At 47.3% G+C, this 20,622-nt stretch overlaps 1 protein-coding gene across 1 annotated transcript in view; it reads right to left on the minus strand.

Annotated features, from left to right (window-relative positions):
* Positions 1–8,165: 8,165 nt before the first annotated feature.
* tdrd12 (tudor domain containing 12) overlaps positions 8,166–20,622 on the minus strand; it is a 68,344-nt gene continuing 55,887 nt past the window's right edge. Inside the window, exons 28-35 of the mRNA XM_075470853.1 lie at positions 20,244–20,416; positions 19,405–19,668; positions 19,198–19,265; positions 18,897–18,927; positions 18,460–18,573; positions 8,516–8,669; positions 8,357–8,417; positions 8,166–8,239 (exon numbers count right to left, since the gene is read on the minus strand). Coding sequence (XP_075326968.1) covers positions 8,166–8,239; positions 8,357–8,417; positions 8,516–8,669; positions 18,460–18,573; positions 18,897–18,927; positions 19,198–19,265; positions 19,405–19,668; positions 20,244–20,416 — 939 coding nt within the window. The remainder of the gene's footprint in view (positions 8,240–8,356; positions 8,418–8,515; positions 8,670–18,459; positions 18,574–18,896; positions 18,928–19,197; positions 19,266–19,404; positions 19,669–20,243; positions 20,417–20,622) is intronic.

Here is a 20,622-nt window from a genome sequence, read left to right on the forward strand (position 1 = left end):
CATTCTTCTATTAGTTTCACTGTGCCGCTCCACTCCTAAAAATCTGGCATAACATGAACATTGCAACACATCTGCGTAGACAACATAATACTGGTCTCTACTGAATGGTTATGGAAAAGCTAATCCTCCTTCCCAGAAATCAGTCAGAGTGGAGTGAAATGACACTCCTGGTATCAAGCAAGGCCAGGAGAAAACAATACAATAAGCTTTAAATGTTATTAACTGCTGTTGTGGAGAAATTAGAGTCGAATCCCGCGTTGGTCAGCCGTCCATTGGGGAGTTTATTGAACAAACCGTCACAGCAAATGTGCATACAGAATGTACAAAATGTCCGACGAGCTCATTTTGTGACACCCTTTTATACCGTTTTATCATAACAAGTGTACGTGGCCCTCTCTGGAGGCGCCTAGCTTTCGCAGTTTATCATAAACACGCTCATTCTAACTATCAACAATATTCATATGAACCAGTCAACAAGGCACAGGATGTAACTAGGCCAGAAGTCATGAGTATGTCATGACATCCTTCTCCCACACTGCAATATCATGTCTGCTAGTTTAAATGATTAGAGGTCATGTTCTGTGTGTAGTTATGGGGAACTTCCATGCACGCAATAATGCCAACTTATGAACACTGCGTATACCAGGCGCATGCAGCTTTGTAAGGAGTAGTGTGTGGATGTGTATCTACGCATGGGACAAGATGTAGAGGTACACAACTGTGCAAAACTCTTGGACCAACCCTCACCAACCTAGTGACAGAGCAGCTTTTCGTTTGATCTAAAAAATTTAAAAAAACAACCTTTAAAGGGACAGTTCGCCTCTTTTGACATGAAGCTGTGTAACATCCCATATCAGCAACATCATTTCTGAACATCTTCTTACCCCCTGCTGCGTCCTGTGAGCAGAGTTCCAGCCTCGTTTTGGTGCTGATGAAGGTAGTCCGGCTAGTTGGCTGGGGTTTAAAAAATAAAGCGTTTTGCTTCTCAGAACAATATGCGTTCAAAAGAGTAATACATTTGCATCACAAAATCAGTGTCCAAGAAAAAGTCAGACCTCACAATCTCTTGGCTCTATTTTCTCTCCCTTCGTATCACTGCCTGCTGCCGCCTGGCGCGCCCATTTCAAGGTGTGGACCGTGCAGACCCAGAGCCGTATATGAGTGCTTGCTTAAATTCAAGAGCGGTAGGTGTTGGGTTTCTCATCCTAATACAGCCAAAGAGGTTTTCCAGGCAGTCCTGGGAGAACCGAGATGTCAGGACGAATGTAAAGCCCTGCGAGAGAAGCTCAGCCTGAATATCCAGAATTGATGATGTGGAAAGTACGACACCTGACTGCACGGGTTTCCAATGGCCTTTTGCCCCGATAGATATGTTCTTCATCACCCATATGGCTGAGCGCAGATGTGACAGTGCAGCTTCGTATGAATCCTGGTTGACCTGACTCAGTGCCAAGACAGGGTGTCTACTTGACATGAGATCAAACCATCTGTTGAAAAAATCTAAGAACCACGCTGTCTTAAGAAGATCTGTGTCAAATCCTTCTGAATGCACTAAGTAGCGCAGTGCGGAACTCACTGAATGACTGAAAAAGTGTAAGGCATTGGACACCTTCATTTTACCAAAGTGGGATGGTGTCAGTGTGTGTTCCTTCAGTTTTGGGGCAAGCTTCAGGTCTTTATCTTGCTGAAAATCCAGGAGCATTTTGACATGCTTGACAGTGACCGTGTTTGATGTTAAATTAAACTTCTCAACAACGTCCTTCCCTAAAATGATGTCATTTCCATTGACAAGTGCCGCTTTCATATTTTTGATGATGTGGGGAACATCAGCAATGAAATGCAGAAATCTGCCCTCTTCCATGGGATGGGGAACTTTGTTTACAGTCCTACTGAATTTAGAGCAAACAATGCCAAAACTTAGCCAAAGTGCACGATTTGAAGCACCCATGTCTGATGTTATTGCTGTCACATGTAGCCCAATGTCTTTGGCCTTCTTCAGTATCTCAAGTACAAGAGGCTTTAGTTTTGTGACATCCACTGAATTGCTGGTGAAGTGATATCCAACTGTTTGTTTCCATCGTGTAGTCACTCCGGCAAGCATGAAGACAAGTGCATGTGTAGCTTCGCCGCTGTGGTCTGGTAAGGTTACATCTCCACGCATACAACTTGAACTTGAGTCATACTGGACACCAGGTTGGATAAACATCTCATCAAGGGTGAGGCAACACTCCCTCTCTTCTTGTCTCATTGCCTCAATTTTCAACCGCAGAAAGGCAAAAACTTCATGCAAGATGCCTGGCTCTATGGGAACAACTTCCAGTCTTCTTCGTAGTGATCTAGCTGATGGCAGAGGTTGATTTTGGGCAATAAGCAGATCGTATCCAGTAGCACCACATGCAAACTTTAATTGTAGACCTTTTTTGATCGTGTCAGCAGACCATTTTGTCCCCCGTGTACTTGCTTGGCTAAGTTTGTGAAGCTGATTTGTGTTGAAGACTCCTGGAATATTTGCTTCAAGTTGTTTTCTCTGCCTGATAACCTTCCACTTTTCTTTCCTTTCTTTAACAAGAGCCCGCTGGAGTGAGGATACCTGGTTCTTCAAGACGTTTAGTCGTTGTTTGTCCCAGTTTGTAGTGTCCTCGCTGACCGTCTCCCTGCCCGCTGTCTCCCTACTGACCGTCTCCCTGCCCGCTGTCTCCCTACTGACCGTCTCCCTGCCCGCTGTCTCCCTGCCCGCTGTCTCCCTACTGACCGTCTCCCTGCCCGCTGTCTCCCAGCTGACCGTCTCCCAGCTGACCGTCTCCCTGCTGACCGTCTCACTGCCCGCTGTCTCCCTGCTGACCGTCTCCCTGCCAACTGTCTCCCTACTGACCGTCTCACTGCCCGCTGTCTCCCTGCTGACCGTCTCCCTGCCCGCTGTCTCCCTGCCCGCTGTCTCCCTGCCCGCTGTCTCCCAGCTGACCGTCTCCCTACTGACCGTCTCCCTGCCCGCTGTCTCCCTACTGACCGTCTCCCAGCTGACCGTCTCCCTACTGACCGTCTCCCAGCTGACCGTCTCCCTACCCGCTGTCTCCCTACTGACCGTCTCCCTGCCCGCTGTCTCCCTACTGACCGTCTCCCTACTGACCGTCTCCCTGCCCGCTGTCTCCCTACTGACCGTCTCCCTGCCCGCTGTCTCCCTACTGACCGTCTCCCTGCCCGCTGTCTCCCTGCCCGCTGTCTCCCTACTGACCGTCTCCCTGCCCGCTGTCTCCCAGCTGACCGTCTCCCTACTGACCGTCTCCCTGCCCGCTGTCTCCCAGCTGACCGTCTCCCTACTGACCGTCTCCCTGCCCGCTGTCTCCCAGCTGACCGTCTCCCTACTGACCGTCTCCCTCCCCGCTGTCTCCCAGCTGACCATCTCCCAGCTTACCGTCTCCCTGCTGACCGTCTCCCTGCCCGCTGTCTCCCTGCCCGCTGTCTCCCTGCCCGCTGTCTCCCTGCAGACCGTCTCCCTGCAGACCGTCTCCCTGCCCGCTGTCTCCCTGCCCGCTGTCTCCCTGCTGACCGTCTCCCTGCTGACCGTCTCCCTGCCCGCTGTCTCCCTGCTGATCGTCTCCCTGCCCGCTGTCTCCCTGCTGACCGTCTCCCTGCCCGCTGTCTCCCTGCAGACCGTCTCCCTGCCCGCTGTCTCCCTGCAGACCGTCTCCCTGCAGACCGTCTCCCTGCCCGCTGTCTCCCTGCAGACCGTCTCCCTGCCCGCTGTCTCCCTGCCCGCTGTCTCCCTACAGACCGTCTCCCTGCTGACCGTCTCCCTGCCCGCTGTCTCCCTGCTGATCGTCTCCCTGCCCGCTGTCTCCCTGCTGATCGTCTCCCTGCTGACCGTCTCCCTGCCCGCTGTCTCCCTGCTGATCGTCTCCCTGCTGACCGTCTCCCTGCCCGCTGTCTCCCTGCTGACCGTCTCCCTGCTGATCGTCTCCCTGCCCGCTGTCTCCCTGCTGACCGTCTCCCTGCCCGCTGTCTCCCTGCTGACCGTCTCCCTGCCCGCTGTCTCCCTGCTGACCGACTAACTTCAAACTTAATTAATTTCTTACGCGGTGTCAGGAGTTTTTGAGAGCATGGTATATATTAATGCTATTATGACTTTATATTTTTAAGTAATTGTTAACAAAAGTCAGAGAAAAAAAAAGACATTTACCTCACACAACACGGAGAAATCTGTCGCTTTCCAGTTCTTCTTTCTGACCTTAATCTCCCATAATCTCCTCTGTTTTTTGTCACGGGGGAAACGGTGCAATTTTTTCCCCTGACCCGGTCTTACACTACAGCCATATGCACTGCAGCTTGGCATTATATTGGCATAAGAACTAATAATAATTTAATAATGTCTTTGAAGTGTTCTGATATAGCTCACTGTGGGGATTGCTGTATGAATTATGAATATTGGTAGCAAACATGGCGTCCACGAAACACGTGACCAGCCCAGAACCAATCAGCATAGCGGGATAGCTCAAAAGTTCGAACCCATAGTTGGCCAAACTCTCTATAAACGGCTCTGTGCAGACCGAGCTGTCCCTGTTTCCGAGCAGTAAACACAGTCAAGCGCCAAGCGATTGTGAGGTCTGACTTTTTCCTGCTCGGTCTGCACAGCAGGCAGTGATACGAAGGGAGAGAAAATAGGGCCAAGCCATTGTGAGGTCTGACTTTTTCCTGGAGAACCATTTTGTGATGCAAATGTATTACTCTGTTGAACGCATATTGTTCTGAGAAGCAAAACGCTTTATTTTTTAAACCCCAGCCAACTAGCCGGACTACCTTCATCAGCACCAAAACGAGGCTGGAACTCTGCTCACAGGACGCAGCAGGGGGTAAGAAGATGTTCAGAAATGATGCTGCTGATATGGGATGTTACACAGCTTCATGTCAGAAGAGGCGAACTGTCCCTTTAATCTTCTTAGAACTGCAATAATGGATCCTACTGTAGGTGTGTGGCACTAAATCAGGTGAAGCACATAGAAGGTATACCTGCATAGTTAAATTGTGCGATTGTTATACATCTTTCAAAAAGAATGAAAGCTTTCTATGTCTCCTTTGAAAGTTGAGTGGATTCACAGCAGCACCTTCCAAAAGCAAAGGCCACGCTTGGAATCAGTTCCAGGCCTTTTACTAGTTTAACAAAAGTCCACTAAATGTTTTCACTCAACTGTCCAATTATATCTGAGTCTATGAAAACAACGCCCTTCCTCGAATTTGGGACACGAGTACCAAGTCTGAGTTTGAAGGCAAAATTCGCTATTCATCTGCAACTAAGATACAGTTTCCATAAACAGCTAAATAATGTTAATGTCCAGATATTTCTTGACCTAACTGTATCTGGAAACTCTTTAAAGGACAAAACTAAAGGGGACTGTGGCACCTCAGAGCTGGTTGTAAGAATGAGGAACTTACCACATGATAAGTTCTTTCATATTTTTCATGTCCAAAGTAGAAAAAAGAAAGATGTATTACCACATTAAGTACAAGAATTTAATTCAAAAGTCATGAGGGTGAATGTTTTTGCATTCATTTGTAACGCAGCTGTAGATACAAAAGCAGCACACTTTATTAATGCTTGGAAAAGTTTCCTAATCACAGAACAAACATTTTAAAACAAGGATATAGTCCTTAAAGGACATTTTAGATATGAATGAAATAAGATGTGTCACAAACTGCATCATCAAACAAATGCTCGGTTGTAGCCATATGTATGAATGCAACCACATATGAGTAAAATGATACTTCCTAAATCCTATTTACACGTCCCTTTGAACAAAAAAAAGTGACTATTTTATCACGAAGGATCACTCAAACTTCACAAGTCATCAACTTTGAGTTCAAAAAGGAAAGAACAAACTGTTCTGAACAAACTGAAGAAGACATTTACCGATTCACAACAAAACATTCAGAACAAAATTAGAATACATTTTTACTGTGTAAATAAAGGTCAAGGGTGTGATACTGATACTATGGAGGCAACATTTGTGACGGTACAACCTTTGGCTAAAACTATGGAATCACCACACTTGAAATCTGTCCATTCAGCTTAAATAAATAAAAAAAACTGAGAAACAAAACTCTTTAATTTAACAGCTGAACATTCTGGCACAATGAAGCCTTAAATTTGTCAAATTGTTGGAATTTTATTCAAATCTTTTCTCAAATGAAGAGTGCAGGGGAAAAAAAAAGCTCAACAAGCTGTTTCACCTGGCTGATAAATGAATGAAAAAGATGCTTCATCCAGCTGTCTAAAATCTGCAGCAGGTGCTAACTAAATGGGAGGGAGGCAAACATTTCACCAAGGAAGAGTCACGGTGTCGGGACTAGGGCTGCCCGCTAATAGGCGACGAAGCTTTAACCGACAATAAAAATCTAAGCTGGCTGAATTTTCATCGGTCGGTTAATTGTGGGTACGATATACTCAGATCTGCCATTTTTTGCTCTTTGGCTCTTCCAGCAGATGTGGGATGCAACACCACTGCCATAGAAACACATCTCCATGTGAATCCTTCACATCTACAGCCATACACATGAATGTGTTGTCATGTTGAAGAGGCCACACGCATATTTCAAAGGAGCAACGAGCAAAACAGTGTGGTGCAGCGCTGACAATAAAAGCTGCCAACTGCTGGGCAGTTTCAGGCCGGGATTGTTCAAAAACAAGTCAGAAGCACATAGTTTTAAAGGGACAGTTCGCCTCTTCTGACATGAAGCTGTGTAACATCCCATATCAGCAACATCATTTCTGAACATCTTCTTACCCCCTGCTGCGTCCTGTGAGCAGAGTTCCAGCCTCGTTTTGGTGTTGATGAAGGTAGTCCGGCTAGTTGGCTGGGGTTTAAAAAATAAAGCGTTTTGCTTCTCAAAACAATATGCGTTCAAAAGAGTAATACATTTGCATCACAAAATGGTTCTCCAGGAAAAAGTCAGACCTCACAATGGCTTGGCCCTATTTTCTCTCCCTTCGTATCACTGCCTGCTGCCGCCTGCCTTAGCAAATGTATTACTCTTTTGAACGCATTTTGTTTTGAGAAGCAAGACGCTTTATTTTTGGGGCCCCAGCCAACTAGCCGGACTACCTTCATCAATGCCAAAACGCTGAGGCTGGAACTCTGCTCACAGGACGCAGCAGGGGGTCAAATTTAATAAATTATGTTGCTAATATGGGATGTCATACAGCTTCATGTCAAAAGAGGCGAACTGTCCCTTTAAGGTTCAAAAACTTCTCCAGTGTTGCGTTACTATCATTATTAGAGTACACCTAAATGTTCCTCTCACACTGGCTCTTTTCAGCTGTTCATTCCTGTTCACTGAATCAGCTGCAGCACATCAGTATTATGGAATGCACTCATGCAAAGTGTCCCTCTGCATGAAGGTAAGTGGGGCACATAGGGACTTGCAAAATTTTTCAGTAGGTACTTTTTGAAAAGAAAAATCTATGCCATAAGGTGTCAAAAGGTGTCAAAATGAAACAAGCCAGCAGTTCTCTGTGCATGATGGTGTATTGAGTGAACATTTCAGAGGAGAGGCTGACGTCACGTAATGTGTGTCTGCGAGTCAAACAGAACATTCTGACTGCTCATCAGCCAAGACGAGCTTCTTTGGGGGCAGCCCTGGTCAGGACAGAAAACTCAAAGCAATATAACGTGTAAAAAAGAAAATGTACAACAAAAGAAAAGGCAAACAAAGTCAATGTTTGGGACTGAACTGTAAGAAACTATTTGAAGGGAATGGGATTTCCATCCAGAAAAGCCAAATGTAAAGCGTCACTAACACCTAAACAGAAGAAACAAGGTTACACTGGGCTAAAGAGAAGTGATGGAAAGATCCAATTCATTTAAAGAAATGGGGTAAGTACAGTGGAGAACTAGAATGGAACAAAAGATATACCTTTCATTTCTGATGTTTTCTCCTTTAAAGGAAAGAACAGATTCTTATCAGAGCACATACACAGGAAGGTTAAACAGCTGAAATAAATGAATGCTGAAGCAAATTATATCGTGTTGCATACAAAGCAGGAGGGATCTTTGAAGAGCCTAATCAGTATGAGAGAGAAGTGAATATACTGTGACCCGCTCAGACACATTATCTCAACCTGACTGAACACCTACGGGAGATTTTATTTCACACGGTGGTGTTGTCTTTATTCTTCAGTCGCTTTCGCTGCCACTTTCCGAATTCACGTAGCAGTTTTCCTCTCCTGTATTCTCCTCAAAGCACGGACCTGAGAGCCAACCCACAAAAAGCAGAAGGATCAACTGTCCTGCAGGCATCAACAAGTCCCGGCATTATTTTCTGATATCACAAACTGCAGTTAAATGGAAATGTTTTCATGTCTTACCATTTGATGCATTTTCTGCATCTTCATCAATGTGCTCCACGTCGTAACTCACAAAAATATTCTATGGAAAGAAATGTCGTTTCAAATCCATCATGTCCCGATCCATTTGTGCGTGTGTGTATATATATAAAAAAAAAAAAAAAAACACGACTTCAGTACCTTGGTCCTCACGAGTCTTTCCCAGCATCCCTGCTGCCGTTTCACCAGCTTGAGAACAGGCTCATTAGACATCATTTCCCAGCAGCAAACATCAGCCAAGATATTCTGGTGAAGCTCCAGGTCGGCTCTGTAGGACCGACCATTCACTCTGCCGCTGAAAACAATCAGGAGAGACTGCATTACCTCAGTCTGTCAACACCGCTCTGTAAAATCTTCACCTGGTGCCTTCACTCAGAGAGTGGAACCCATCAGAAGGGTACTAACCACACACATTTCTTACCAGCCTTTTCTTTCATGAACAGAGGGGTACCAGCAAGTTTGTCCACGTGTGTGTGTGTACGTTTATATCTATATACCTGTATATATAAATATGTCAGGGCTGTAAATCGATTAGAATTCTTAAATAATTAATCATATGCTTGTCCACAGTTAACTTGTTATTAAGGCATTCATTTTGACATCCCTAATATAATTCAAGGTAAGCTTGGCTAGGCCTAATATATATACGTACATTTACATCCCTGAGCTGTACGTGCCCTTTGATAGTACAAAACAGAAATAAGTATTCTCTTTAGCGAAGACACAAACTCATGTTTATGTGTGTTTCTCTAGCCCCTTTCACACTGAGGACGAACCCGCGTTTAATTCGCGAATTTAGTGTGTCCGCTGTTCCTTTCACACTGACGATCCGGGCTGGCGTGTCAACTCGATTCGCCATTCGACCCGCGTCGGACCCTAGTCTTTTTGCCGAGCCGAATTAGATGTGAAAGCAATTGACGCGGGATGGACGTGGGCGTGGCGTGAGGAGTTTAAAAGAGGTTTTAAAGGAGGGTCCGCAAGCTCCTCAGCCTCCGAGCAGAGGACGTTATTTACCGCCACATGTCGGGGACAGTGAAAGATGGACATCTGCTGGAAGGGCTGGCGAGAAAGATGACAGAGTGCGGTTTCCCACGCAGCAAGACGCAGGTGACCATGAGAAAGAAGTTCCACGCATGGGTTGTGTCTACGTCATTGTACACGCCTAGCATTTTATGGACCCCGAGGTCCTCTGGTACCGGCCTTTTAGTTGTTCCTAAAATTAGAACAAAAACTTATGGTGAGACCTCGTTCCACTATTATGGACCTCATTTGTGGAACAGCCTGCCAGAGAACCTCAGGGCTGCAGAGAATGTTGATGTTTTTAAAAAGAGGCTCAAGACCTACCTTTTTAGTTTAGCTTACAGCTGAATTTTATTTCATTTATTTCTTTTATATATATATATATATATATATATACACACATTTATATACACACATATATATATTATTATTTCATTTGTTTATTTAATTTTTATTTTGTTTTGTTTTAGTTTACTTTTATCTATTCATCCATTATTTAAAATATCTATTTATTTATTTATTATTATTATTTAAATTGTTTCACTATATACTTATTGTGGACGTCAGCGGTGACGTACCACGCACTTGCTTGCATGCAGAACTTTAACTTTCAGTGCGCTTGGCTGGCAGACACCTGCCGTTTTGCTCCAGCATCGTGTTGAAACGTTCTATTCTTTGTGTGTACGTGTGCGTTGATGACAATGTAAGTACATCTTTTATATCTGTATTTATGTTGTATTTCATCTGTTTGTGTTTATTACATGCTGTTTAGTTTGGTCACCGTGTAACTTCGAGTTTACCGCGAGATCCAATACATTTCTACGAGGAAATGTCTATTTCTTAAATAGCTTGTTAAATGCTTATTTCTTGGGTTAAATTTACATGAACAGTCGGGTTTGGGAGTGCTTTGATAGTATTTTCGACCTGTAGCGTTATTCTCTGTTCCGTGAATGTTTGAGGCATTATATTTAGCTTCCAAGTGTTGCATCGCCGTGCCAATGGTGCCATGCATTGTTCACGTGAACAGCCGTCAGAAAGTCGGCAAATAGCGTTTCTGCCATTTGTGGTCTTAAAGCGCCATCTTTTGGTCACTTAAGTGTACTGCACTTAATTTTCTCTTTATTAACCCTATAAGTGCTACTTTGCAGTAACTTGGTTTCTTGTCACATTAATGTTATTTGGTGCAATCATATTACCGTGTATATATTGTTAATGTAACTTGATGTGTATTTTGATATTACGGCTGTATATTCTGCATACGTTAGTACAATGCAGAATTTGCTTGTACAGTTTCTAATTACTTTTCTGTATATGTCTATTTTACAGAAACCACACACACACACACACACACACAGAGACACACGAACTGTAATTCATTTACCACAATACATTGGATATGTATTTGGAACCTAATTTGATGCCTGAATATCAATAAAACTCTCAATATCACCTGAAGTCGCAGCTGTTCTCTAACCGGAGCACAAAGTCAGTGAGAAGGAAACTAGCCATCAACGTACACGTCCGTCACAAGTGGTCCTTCGAGCCGGATATCCGCCCACTGCGCTATGGCGACCTTCCAAGGTGATGACAGAGAAGACAACATCCGAGCCCGTCCTCAGAGAGTGAGACAGCTCCCTCGGCATCTTGGAGACTACGAACTCGGTTCCCCTGCCGAACAGCTGCCTCCCTTTGAGCGACACCCCTATCAGGCTACAGAGAGTCAACCAGCTAGCCAGCTAGCGCCTGCCGACTTCATCACGCCCGTTCCCATCCTGCAGAGGACAAGCGAAGAGGAGCAACGGCATCGCTTTGAAGCACGCTACAACGACTTGACCAAACAGCTACGGCAGCTTGTGATGGACAGCGCCAAAAGCCTGCCCCATCCACAGAGTGCTCCAGCGAATCCGCCATAGTATCCTCTATCTTATTATCACTATCCTCTACAGTACACTAGCTTGCCAAGGCTAACCCTGGACAGCCTCAATGGCAGCCCTAGGTCAACACCAGTGCACAGCCCCGCACGCTAGAGTACTGCAGCTGGCGAAGAGCCCCTACAGCAGCCGGTGTCACAGCATGGTTCCCCGACACGACAGCCCAGCCTTCTGCTTCAGACTGGAGATCCCCATGCACAACACCAAGCCACGCTTAGCCAGCCAGTCTACCAGCAAGTGCCCATGGATGATGGATGGATCTCCAACCCCAACTCTGCACTTCATACTCCTCATCGACAGGATGGACAGCCACCACGGTCTGCGCCACAGCCCATTATGCCTCAGGCTCCGCCAGCACAGTCCGTCAACCGCCCACTTCCTGTCCAACCGAGTAATCATCCTCCTCCAATACAATACCGGTCCTATCCTCAGTACCCTGCCTATCCTCCTACAGTTTACCCATCTGGAGGGTACTACCCCTATTATCCATCACTCCCGCCAGCCACGTACATGCCTGCGATGCCACCGCCAGCACCTTACAGGCAACCTGTCCCACCACCGGGGCCAACAGCTCCTGGCATCCTGGAAATGGCCATAGCCTCTTCCTACGGCATCCCAAAGCCCAAGCTTACCCTTTTTAGCACTGGAAAAGAGAGTGACTTCATTACGATGAAGAAAGGACTGGACAGTGTGCTAGGTCCACATAAGCACCTAACTGAGGACTATAAGTACCAAGTACTTCTCGACCTCCTCAAACTACCAAACGCCTATCAGGTTGCCAAGAGGTATGTCAACGACCCAAAGCCATACACTAGCGCAATGCACGCCCTTGAACAGCGCTACGGTCAGCCGCGTCAGCTTGTCCAAGGAGAACTGAAGGCTATCCTGAACTCTCCCCCTATCAAGCCAGGTGACGCACAGGCCTTTGAGGACTTCTCATCCGCTGTCAGCACTCTAGTGGGCCTGCTAAGCACTATCGATGGTTCCTCTCGAGCTGAGCTGAGATGTGGCTCTCATGTGGACACACTGCTAAGCAAGATACCCGCCTCATACAGAGACCGCTTTGCTGAGCATTGCATATCAAAGGGGATCATCTGCAGTGGCAGTGATCGGACATACACGCTCCCTGATTTTGCAGATTGGCTGGAACGCAAGGCGCAAGCCATACAGGTGGCAAGACGTGCTACTGAAGCCTCTAAACCTGAAGTCACTCAGCCTGAGCGCAAGTACAAGGCTACCAAGCCCCAGCAGTCTAAGTCCGCCACTATCTATGCGACTAACCAGCCTGAGAGCTCAGACCCACCACAACGTTCTGCCACCTCTCCATTCAGCTCAAACCCCAGCCAGGTCTCCAAGAAGAGAGAGCTGCACCTTAAAGAAGCCATGCTCCACCTGCAATGAGCAACACCTTCTTGTCCTGCATGAAGTGGCCACCAAAGTCTGTCAGAGCCTCTTCACGGTTACTGCATCTTCCAACATGGTGTATGTAAGCCAGTCCAGTCACTCCAGTCGTGTCATGGTGAAGGTTGTTCCTATTCAGCTACACAGCGGAGACAAGACGCTGGACACTTATGCCATACTGGATGACGGCTCCGAAAGAACAATTCTCCTTCCTGATGCTACCAGGCGTCTTGGTTTGCATAAGGAGGATGAAATTCTGTCACTCCGCACCATCAGACAAGATGTGGTGAAACTTAATGGAGCATCGGTGTCATTTGAGGTATGCAATCCTAACAACACTCAGGTGAAATACGCTATCAGTCATGCCTTTACTGCAGAAGAGCTCAGTCTCGCAGAGCAGTCCTGCCCTGCAGAGATGCTCAAGAAGAGGTTTGACTATCTCCGTGGAGTTCCGGTGCGAGGCTTCAGTGTAGTCCAGCCTTTACTCCTCATCGGCTCCGATCACCCACATCTGATCACTCCTGTACGTCCAGTACTGAGAGGACCTCAAGGCAGTCCAATCGCTGTATGCACCCTGCTGGGATGGACCATACAGGGACCGACCAACTTCCTGCAAAACCCCTCCACGGAGACGTCATGTCTCCATGCAGCGTTCCAGTCACCTAATCAAGACCTAAACCGACATGTTGAGATGCTGTGGCAAGTAGACACCCTGCCGTTTCGGTCTGAGAAGGAGGCAACACGCTCGAAGCAAGATCAGCTAGCTGTCACCACACTGGACCAGCGAACTGTCCGTGTCACAGTAGATGGCATAGCCCGCTACGCTACACCTCTACTCCGCAAACCAGCAGCTCCTAAACTACATGCAACTCCATCAGCGGTGATACCTTTGCTACGCGCTACTGAGCGACGCTTAACCAGCAACCCAGATTTGGCAAAGGTCTACAACGAGGAGATACACAAGCTGGAGAGAGCTGGGTACGTCGTCAAGATCAGCAGCGATGAAGCAAGTCAGTCGGAGGAGTCCTGGTACATTCCACACCACATTGTACACCACAACGGGAAGTCCAGAGTGGTGTTCCACTGTTCGTTCAAGTACCAGCAGACTGCCCTCAACGACATCCTACTTCCTGGACCCAACCTTGGAGCCTCACTGCTCAGCGTGCTCCTCCGGTTCAGGGAGTACCCAGTGGCTATCAGCGGAGACATCCGTGGGATGTTCCACCAACTCTGGTTACTCCCTGAAGACCAACCACTCCTTCGCTTCCTGTGGCGTGACATGGAGAAGGAGCGCAGCCCGGACATCTACGAATGGCGTGTTCTGCCCTTCGGTACTGCCTGCAGCCCGTGCTGTGCTATATACGCACTGCAACAGCACGTTAAGACCAACAGTGCCAGCAACGGAGAGGTCCTGAACTCAGTCTACAACGCCTTCTACGTAGATAACTGCCTCCAGTCTCTCCGCACTCCAACACAGGCCAGACAGCTGATTGACGATATGAGAGTCCTGCTCGCTGCTTGTGGATTCGACATGAGGCAGTGGGCAAGCAACCGACCAGAGGTCATCGCTCATCTCCCGTCAGAGGCAAGGTCTGAAGGCTGTGAATTGTGGCTAACTGCAGAGAGAGCTGATCCTCAGGAATCCACCCTTGGCCTACAGTGGCACTGCTCCTCGGATACGCTTGGCTACAAGCAACGACAACCAGCAGCATCTGAGCCCACACTGAGAAATGTGTACAGGGTTTTGGCGTCTCAGTACGACCCACTAGGGTACATTATTCCCTATACCACTCGTGCCAAGGTCCTGATCCAAGCCCTCTGGAGGCAAGAGCAACAGTGGGATGAGCCCATCACCGGAGAACTCCTCTCAGTGTGGCAGACTTGGGAGAGTGAACTTCCCCACCTTCAGCACGTCAGCATGCCCCGCTGCTACATGCCAGTCAACATGAGCGCTGACCCTTCTAATGTTGACCTACATGTCTTCTGCGACGCCTCGGAAAAGGCATACGGATCCGTTGCCTACCTTCGTATGGAAGATGCAGAAGGACAACCACATGTGTCGTTTGTTATGGCACGATCCCGGGTCGCACCACGGAAGCAGCTCTCCATGCCCCGTCTGGAGCTCAGCGCTGCGTTGACCGGAGCTCAACTTGTCAAACTGCTACACTCTGAGCTCACCCTAACTATGAGGCACACAGTCATGTGGTCAGACTCCACCACAGTGCTGAGTTGGATCCAGTCTGATTCAGCTCAGTACAAGGTGTTCGTCGGAATTCGCATAGCAGAAATCCAGGAGCACTTAGCGGCGCGAGTGGAAGATACAGGTGAGCTCAGGAAATCCATCTTCTGTGGCCAGCTTACAGTCACTGACACCTGTCCCGATCCACTGCAGTATGAGACCTGGTCTGACCTAGTGGACGCCACTTACCGGTCCCAACACGGGGTGGCCGCAGCCCCCATGTCTGCTTCAGCTCGCATAGACACAGAAGTAGCTCTCCTGAAGCGAGCACAAGCTGACAATTTCCCTGAGGAACTCGGCGCCCTGCAGCGTGACCGCCCTCTCCGACCTAGTAGCCGCCTCATATCACTCTCACCAGAGTACGACCACAATCTGGGTCTCATCAGAGTGGGAGGTCGCCTACGCAAAGCTGATGATCTACCTGAAGACTCCATTCACCCCATTGTCCTTGCACCAGATCATCACATCACGCAGCTCCTGGTGAAGGACTACGACGACCGTCTCCTGCACGCCGGTCCGGAGAGAGTCTTTGCGGAGATCAGGAGGTCATATTGGATCCTCAGAGGCCACCAAGCCATCAGGAAGCACCAGCGACACTGTGTCGAGTGTCGCAGATGGCGAAGCAAACCTACTATCCCCAAGATGGCCGACCTACCTGCTGCGCGCCTCCGACTCCACAAGCCTCCATTCTGGTCCACCGGAGTGGACTGCTTCGGCCCGTACACTGTCAAGATAGGACGGCGGCAAGAGAAGCGTTGGGGCATCATCTTCAAATGTCTCACGTCCTGCTGCGTCCATCTCGACCTGATGCCAAGTATGGACACAGACTCCTTTCTCCTTGCCCTCCGCCGCTTCATAGTGCGCCGGGGCAAGCCCTACGAGATACTCTGCGACAGAGGTACCAATTTCCGTGGAGGCGAGAAGGAGCTCCAGCAAGCTCTTGAAGCACTTGAACCATCACTCAAGGAACTGCTGGCCAAACAGTGCATCCTGTTCAAATTCAACCCCCCTCTCGCTCCACACTTTGGGGGAGTGTGGGAGAGGGAGATTAAATCGGTGAAGGCCTCCCTCCAGACCATCCTGAAGGACCAAGTCCTCCCAGAGGAAGCCCTAATGACTGTGCTCATTGAAGTTGAGGGCATCCTCAATTCTAAGCCCCTCGGCTACACATCCTCTGACTTGGCCGATCCTGACCCGATTACCCCTAATCTCCTCCTCATGGGGCGGCGAGATGCTTCGCTACCCCAGGCAGTCTACGGCTCCAGTGACCTGCTGGGCCGACGCAGATGGCGACACAGTCAGGTGCTTGCCGACCACTTCTGGGGTCACTTCACCAGCAAGTACCTACCTGGGCTACAGCCCCGCCAGAAGTGGAGAACTACTACACCAGATCTAGCAGTGGGCACTGTTGTCATGGTGCTCGACCCTCGGCTCCCGAGAGCGCTGTGGCCTGTTGGGCGCATTACCCGCATCATTCGTAGCGACGACGGCAAGGTACGAGCTGCAGAGGTGGACATCAAGGGTAACCTCTACACCCGTCCCGTAGCCAAGCTGCCGGAGATGCCCGACGACGGAGAGCCCAGTACACGCTAATCCAGCAGAGACTTTCCTAGTCTACGTATTCGCTCCACGAATCCGGGGGCGGCTGTGGAAAACTCCCTGCCGGAGTCAGCGTTGTGACGTCAGCGGTGACGTACCACGCACTTGCTTGCATGCAGAACTTTAACTTTCAGTGCGCTTGGCTGGCAGACACCTGCCGTTTTGCTCCAGCATCGTGTTGAAACGTTCTATTCTTTGTGTGTACGTGTGCGTTGATGACAATGTAAGTACATCTTTTATATCTGTATTTATGTTGTATTTCATCTGTTTGTGTTTATTACATGCTGTTTAGTTTGGTCAGCGTGTAACTTCGAGTTTACCGCGAGATCCAATACATTTCTACGAGGAAATATCTATTTCTTAAATAGCTTGTTAAATGCTTATTTCTTGGGTTAAATTTACATGAACAGTCGGGTTTGGGAGTGCTTTGATGGTATTTTCGACCTGTAGCGTTATTCTCTGTTCTGTGAATGTTTGAGGCATTATATTTAGCTTCCAAGTGTTGCATCGCCGTGCCTATGGTGCCATCCATTGTTCACGTGAACAGCCGTCATGCTAGACTTTCTGACGGCAAATAGCGTTTCTGCCATTTGTGGTCTTAAAGCGCCATCTTTTGGTCACTTAAGTGTACTGCACTTAATTTTCTCTTTATTAACCCTATAAGTGCTACTTTGCAGTAACTTGGTTTCTTGTCACAATGTTATTTGGTGCAATTATATTACCGTGTATATATTGTTAATGTAACTTGATGTGTATTTTGATATTACGGCTGTATATTCTGCATACGTTAGTACAATGCAGAATTTGCTTGTACAGTTTCTAATTACTTTTCTGTATATGTCTATTTTACAGAAACCACACACACACACACACACACACACACACACACACACACACACACACACACACACACACACACACACACACACACACACACACACACACACACACAGAGACACACGAACTGTAATTCATTTACCACAATACATTGGATATGTATTTGGAACCTAATTTGATGCCTGAATATCAATAAAACTCTCAATATCACCTGAAGTCGCAGCTGTTCTCTAACCGGAGCACATAGTCAGTGAGAAGGAAACTAGCCATCAACGTACACGTCCGTCACACTTATTATACACTTATTTATCCAGTGTTTTTCCTCATGGGGATCTTCCACACCGGGGACTATGCCCACTCGGTCTGTGGGGTCATTACTGTGGGGATGGCCCTGGTTCGGGGTGGCTGGGGGATCCTGCACTGCAGCCCTGGCTGTGGTGTGGATGCCGGCCTGCCCTGATCTGGGCGGTTCCCCGTGGTGGCGGCCTCTGTGGTCATTGGTGGGCTGGCTCCCGGTGTGGACAGATCCCCAAGATACCATTTCCTCATTTCAGCGTCAAGCCAGATTTTAATGTTGATGTTAATGTTGTTGATATTGATGTTGCTCATGTTGGGGGGGGGGTGGGGGGGTGGTATGTGTGCAGTGTGGTTGTCGGTGTGATGTTGTGTGTGAGTTTATGCATGAATTGATGGGATTAATGATTTTATTATGTAAAGCACTTTGTGCTGCATTTAGTATGAAAGGTGCTATATAAATAACGTTTGATTTGATTTGATTTGATGCGTTTCGTGTGACGCTCTGCCACTAGGCAACGCCCCTGGAACTCGGCTTCAGGCGGCACGGATCACCTAATACGTCAAGCTTTCACATTGCTCGACGCGGGATGAAGTGGCAATTTGGACCCGCGATGGTAGCGGATCTCAGTGTGAAAACAGCTAGTAATTCTCACACACACAGGCTGTCCTAAACATGTGCCTGCTGCCCTGGAGAAAAAGTGCCACTGAATGTTGGTGTGATCAGAAGCAACGAAGCCATCCTTGGTCTGGTGGTGACAGACCTGTACACGACTCTGTCAGGGTAGAAATCACAGTGCTGACTCTCTGGGTTCATCAGCTTCACTCTCACAATCACAGAGTCAGAAGTTTGGTACCAGCGCACATGAGGGTGGAACCTGAAAACCAACCGGAGGGAATTAGGAGGACCTAATATTGCTTCCGTTTCTGGGGTAGAAATGAAAAGTCTCTTTAAACATCTACTGGTACACAATGTAAGAAAACCACCAGTTTTTATGCACCAGGTTAAAACAGACCATTTCTCAGGTTCACTTTTCTAAGGACCACTGTCTAATGATTTAGTATCAGCTACATGCTGACAGGCTTCATTAAATTCTACACTGGACATGTCAGTACAGATGTTGTAGAAGAAAACTCTTAAGCTCTTCTGCACCTGTTTGTCAAAGAATGGCAGTCTGTCCAATTCCTACCAATAACATACCTGTTCCTTTGATCATCACCTTCAGGCACACCTGGAGACAAAGACATACGGGTTTCTGTGTAGAAAATAATCACCAGGTTCAGGACAGGAAAGTTAAAAAAAAAACATCATTAACTCTTCGAATAGATTTCCCACTTTTCTTTGGATACCAACAATCTATCGTTTATAATCCCGTACAGTTTGACTGATTATCCAGCACTAAGTGACCAGAAAAATGTCAGAACTACTTGTGTCTACAATTCTTCTAAAGTTTGGACTATATAGTTTAAATTGACAGAATATAAAAATAACTACAGTTTACCATTTTCACAGATGCTCAGACAGGCAGCAAGATTGCTTACTGCGCTAAGTTCTCTTCCATCTGCAAAGCTGTGGATTGAGATGAAAGTTTCTGTTCAGTACACCAGGTATGTCAAAACAATGGAGTTTTTTATTTGTGTGAGAAAAAGCATCTGTATTCTCAGCATGCAAGAGGGGGAAAAAAAACTTGTACCCTACTGATACCAACCTCGCCATCTGCCCAGTGGGGTTGGTGTTTCTCTGTCTGCCGTCACTCTGGCCGTCCAACTGTGAATGCTGATCACAGATTGAGACCCGATGGGCTTCAGGTCTGGGTGATGCCTGGACCAGGGACTGGTTTGTTGAAGCCAACATAGTAAATGTCTCATGTGGCTGAAGTCGAGGAGGGTCGAGGGCAGCAACTTTCCTGACTTCACCAACTCTGAAGGCTTGAGCCAGAACTTCTTCCTCCAAAGCTGACGCACCATCCCCCCTTCAGATGGAAACAGAAATATTCCACTTCAGTCATGTTTTATATTTCCCCAGGTTGCGGTATTGTTTACGCTGCACGTTTCATGTTCATTTGTGTTTGGGAGTTTTGAAGTCTTAGTTTTTAAAGTACATGGCTAACCTATGACAAGGGACCAAAGGGCTCCAGCCTGGGTGTTCTTGTTACAATTAACCAAAATTAGGCTGAGTTTCCAGAGCAGACTGCAGTTTCGTTACCATGTTTGTTGTTGTTTTTGCCATTTTGTGTTTCATCGTTGTGTGCCCTGATCCTGTTTCTTGGGCTGTCGTTGGCTGTTACTCCTCACAACAACTTCTTGAAAGTATCAAATGTGCTACATATACACATGGGCACTGGGGTGTCTCTATGAGCCTCGCAATCCCATCTGTGGACTATTCAGCGGTTGATGGCAACCAGTCAAACTCAGATTTGCCTTAGATCTGGGCAATAGGTCTGTGAAGACCCGTCTTAAAATCTTGTAGTGGGAACTCAGCTTTAGTGAAGATTGCTGGTAAAATATGACTCATAACCACCATTTTAGCCAATTCTTGTTTCCTTACCTAGATGCATGGCCAGTATCTTTGCTACTGCTGGCCAGATCATCTTGACATAGTGCCCTTAGGAGGTCCAGATGCTCCGGGTTTCTGACTCCCATCCCTGTGTTCAGGATCTCAGACTGGACATTATATTCATTGATGAGAGTTTTCATTCCTGGCACCTGGGTGACCCGGACCTTGAGAAAAACAATTAACCAACAGAAGAGTACACCAACTGTTTCTGTACTTAAATAGCACTCTCACTGATATGTTGTCACTTTTAAAAGCTAAAACCAAAACAAACAAACAGAAAAACTTTGAACAGATGGCAAATCTCAACAGGAAGGGGCTGCACTACTCTACATATGCCAGATTACTTCCAGGGCTGAATATGAGTAAGTGG

This window comes from Odontesthes bonariensis, chromosome 7, assembly GCF_027942865.1.
Source record: "Odontesthes bonariensis isolate fOdoBon6 chromosome 7, fOdoBon6.hap1, whole genome shotgun sequence".
In the NCBI taxonomy this organism is placed as follows: domain Eukaryota; kingdom Metazoa; phylum Chordata; class Actinopteri; order Atheriniformes; family Atherinopsidae; genus Odontesthes; species Odontesthes bonariensis.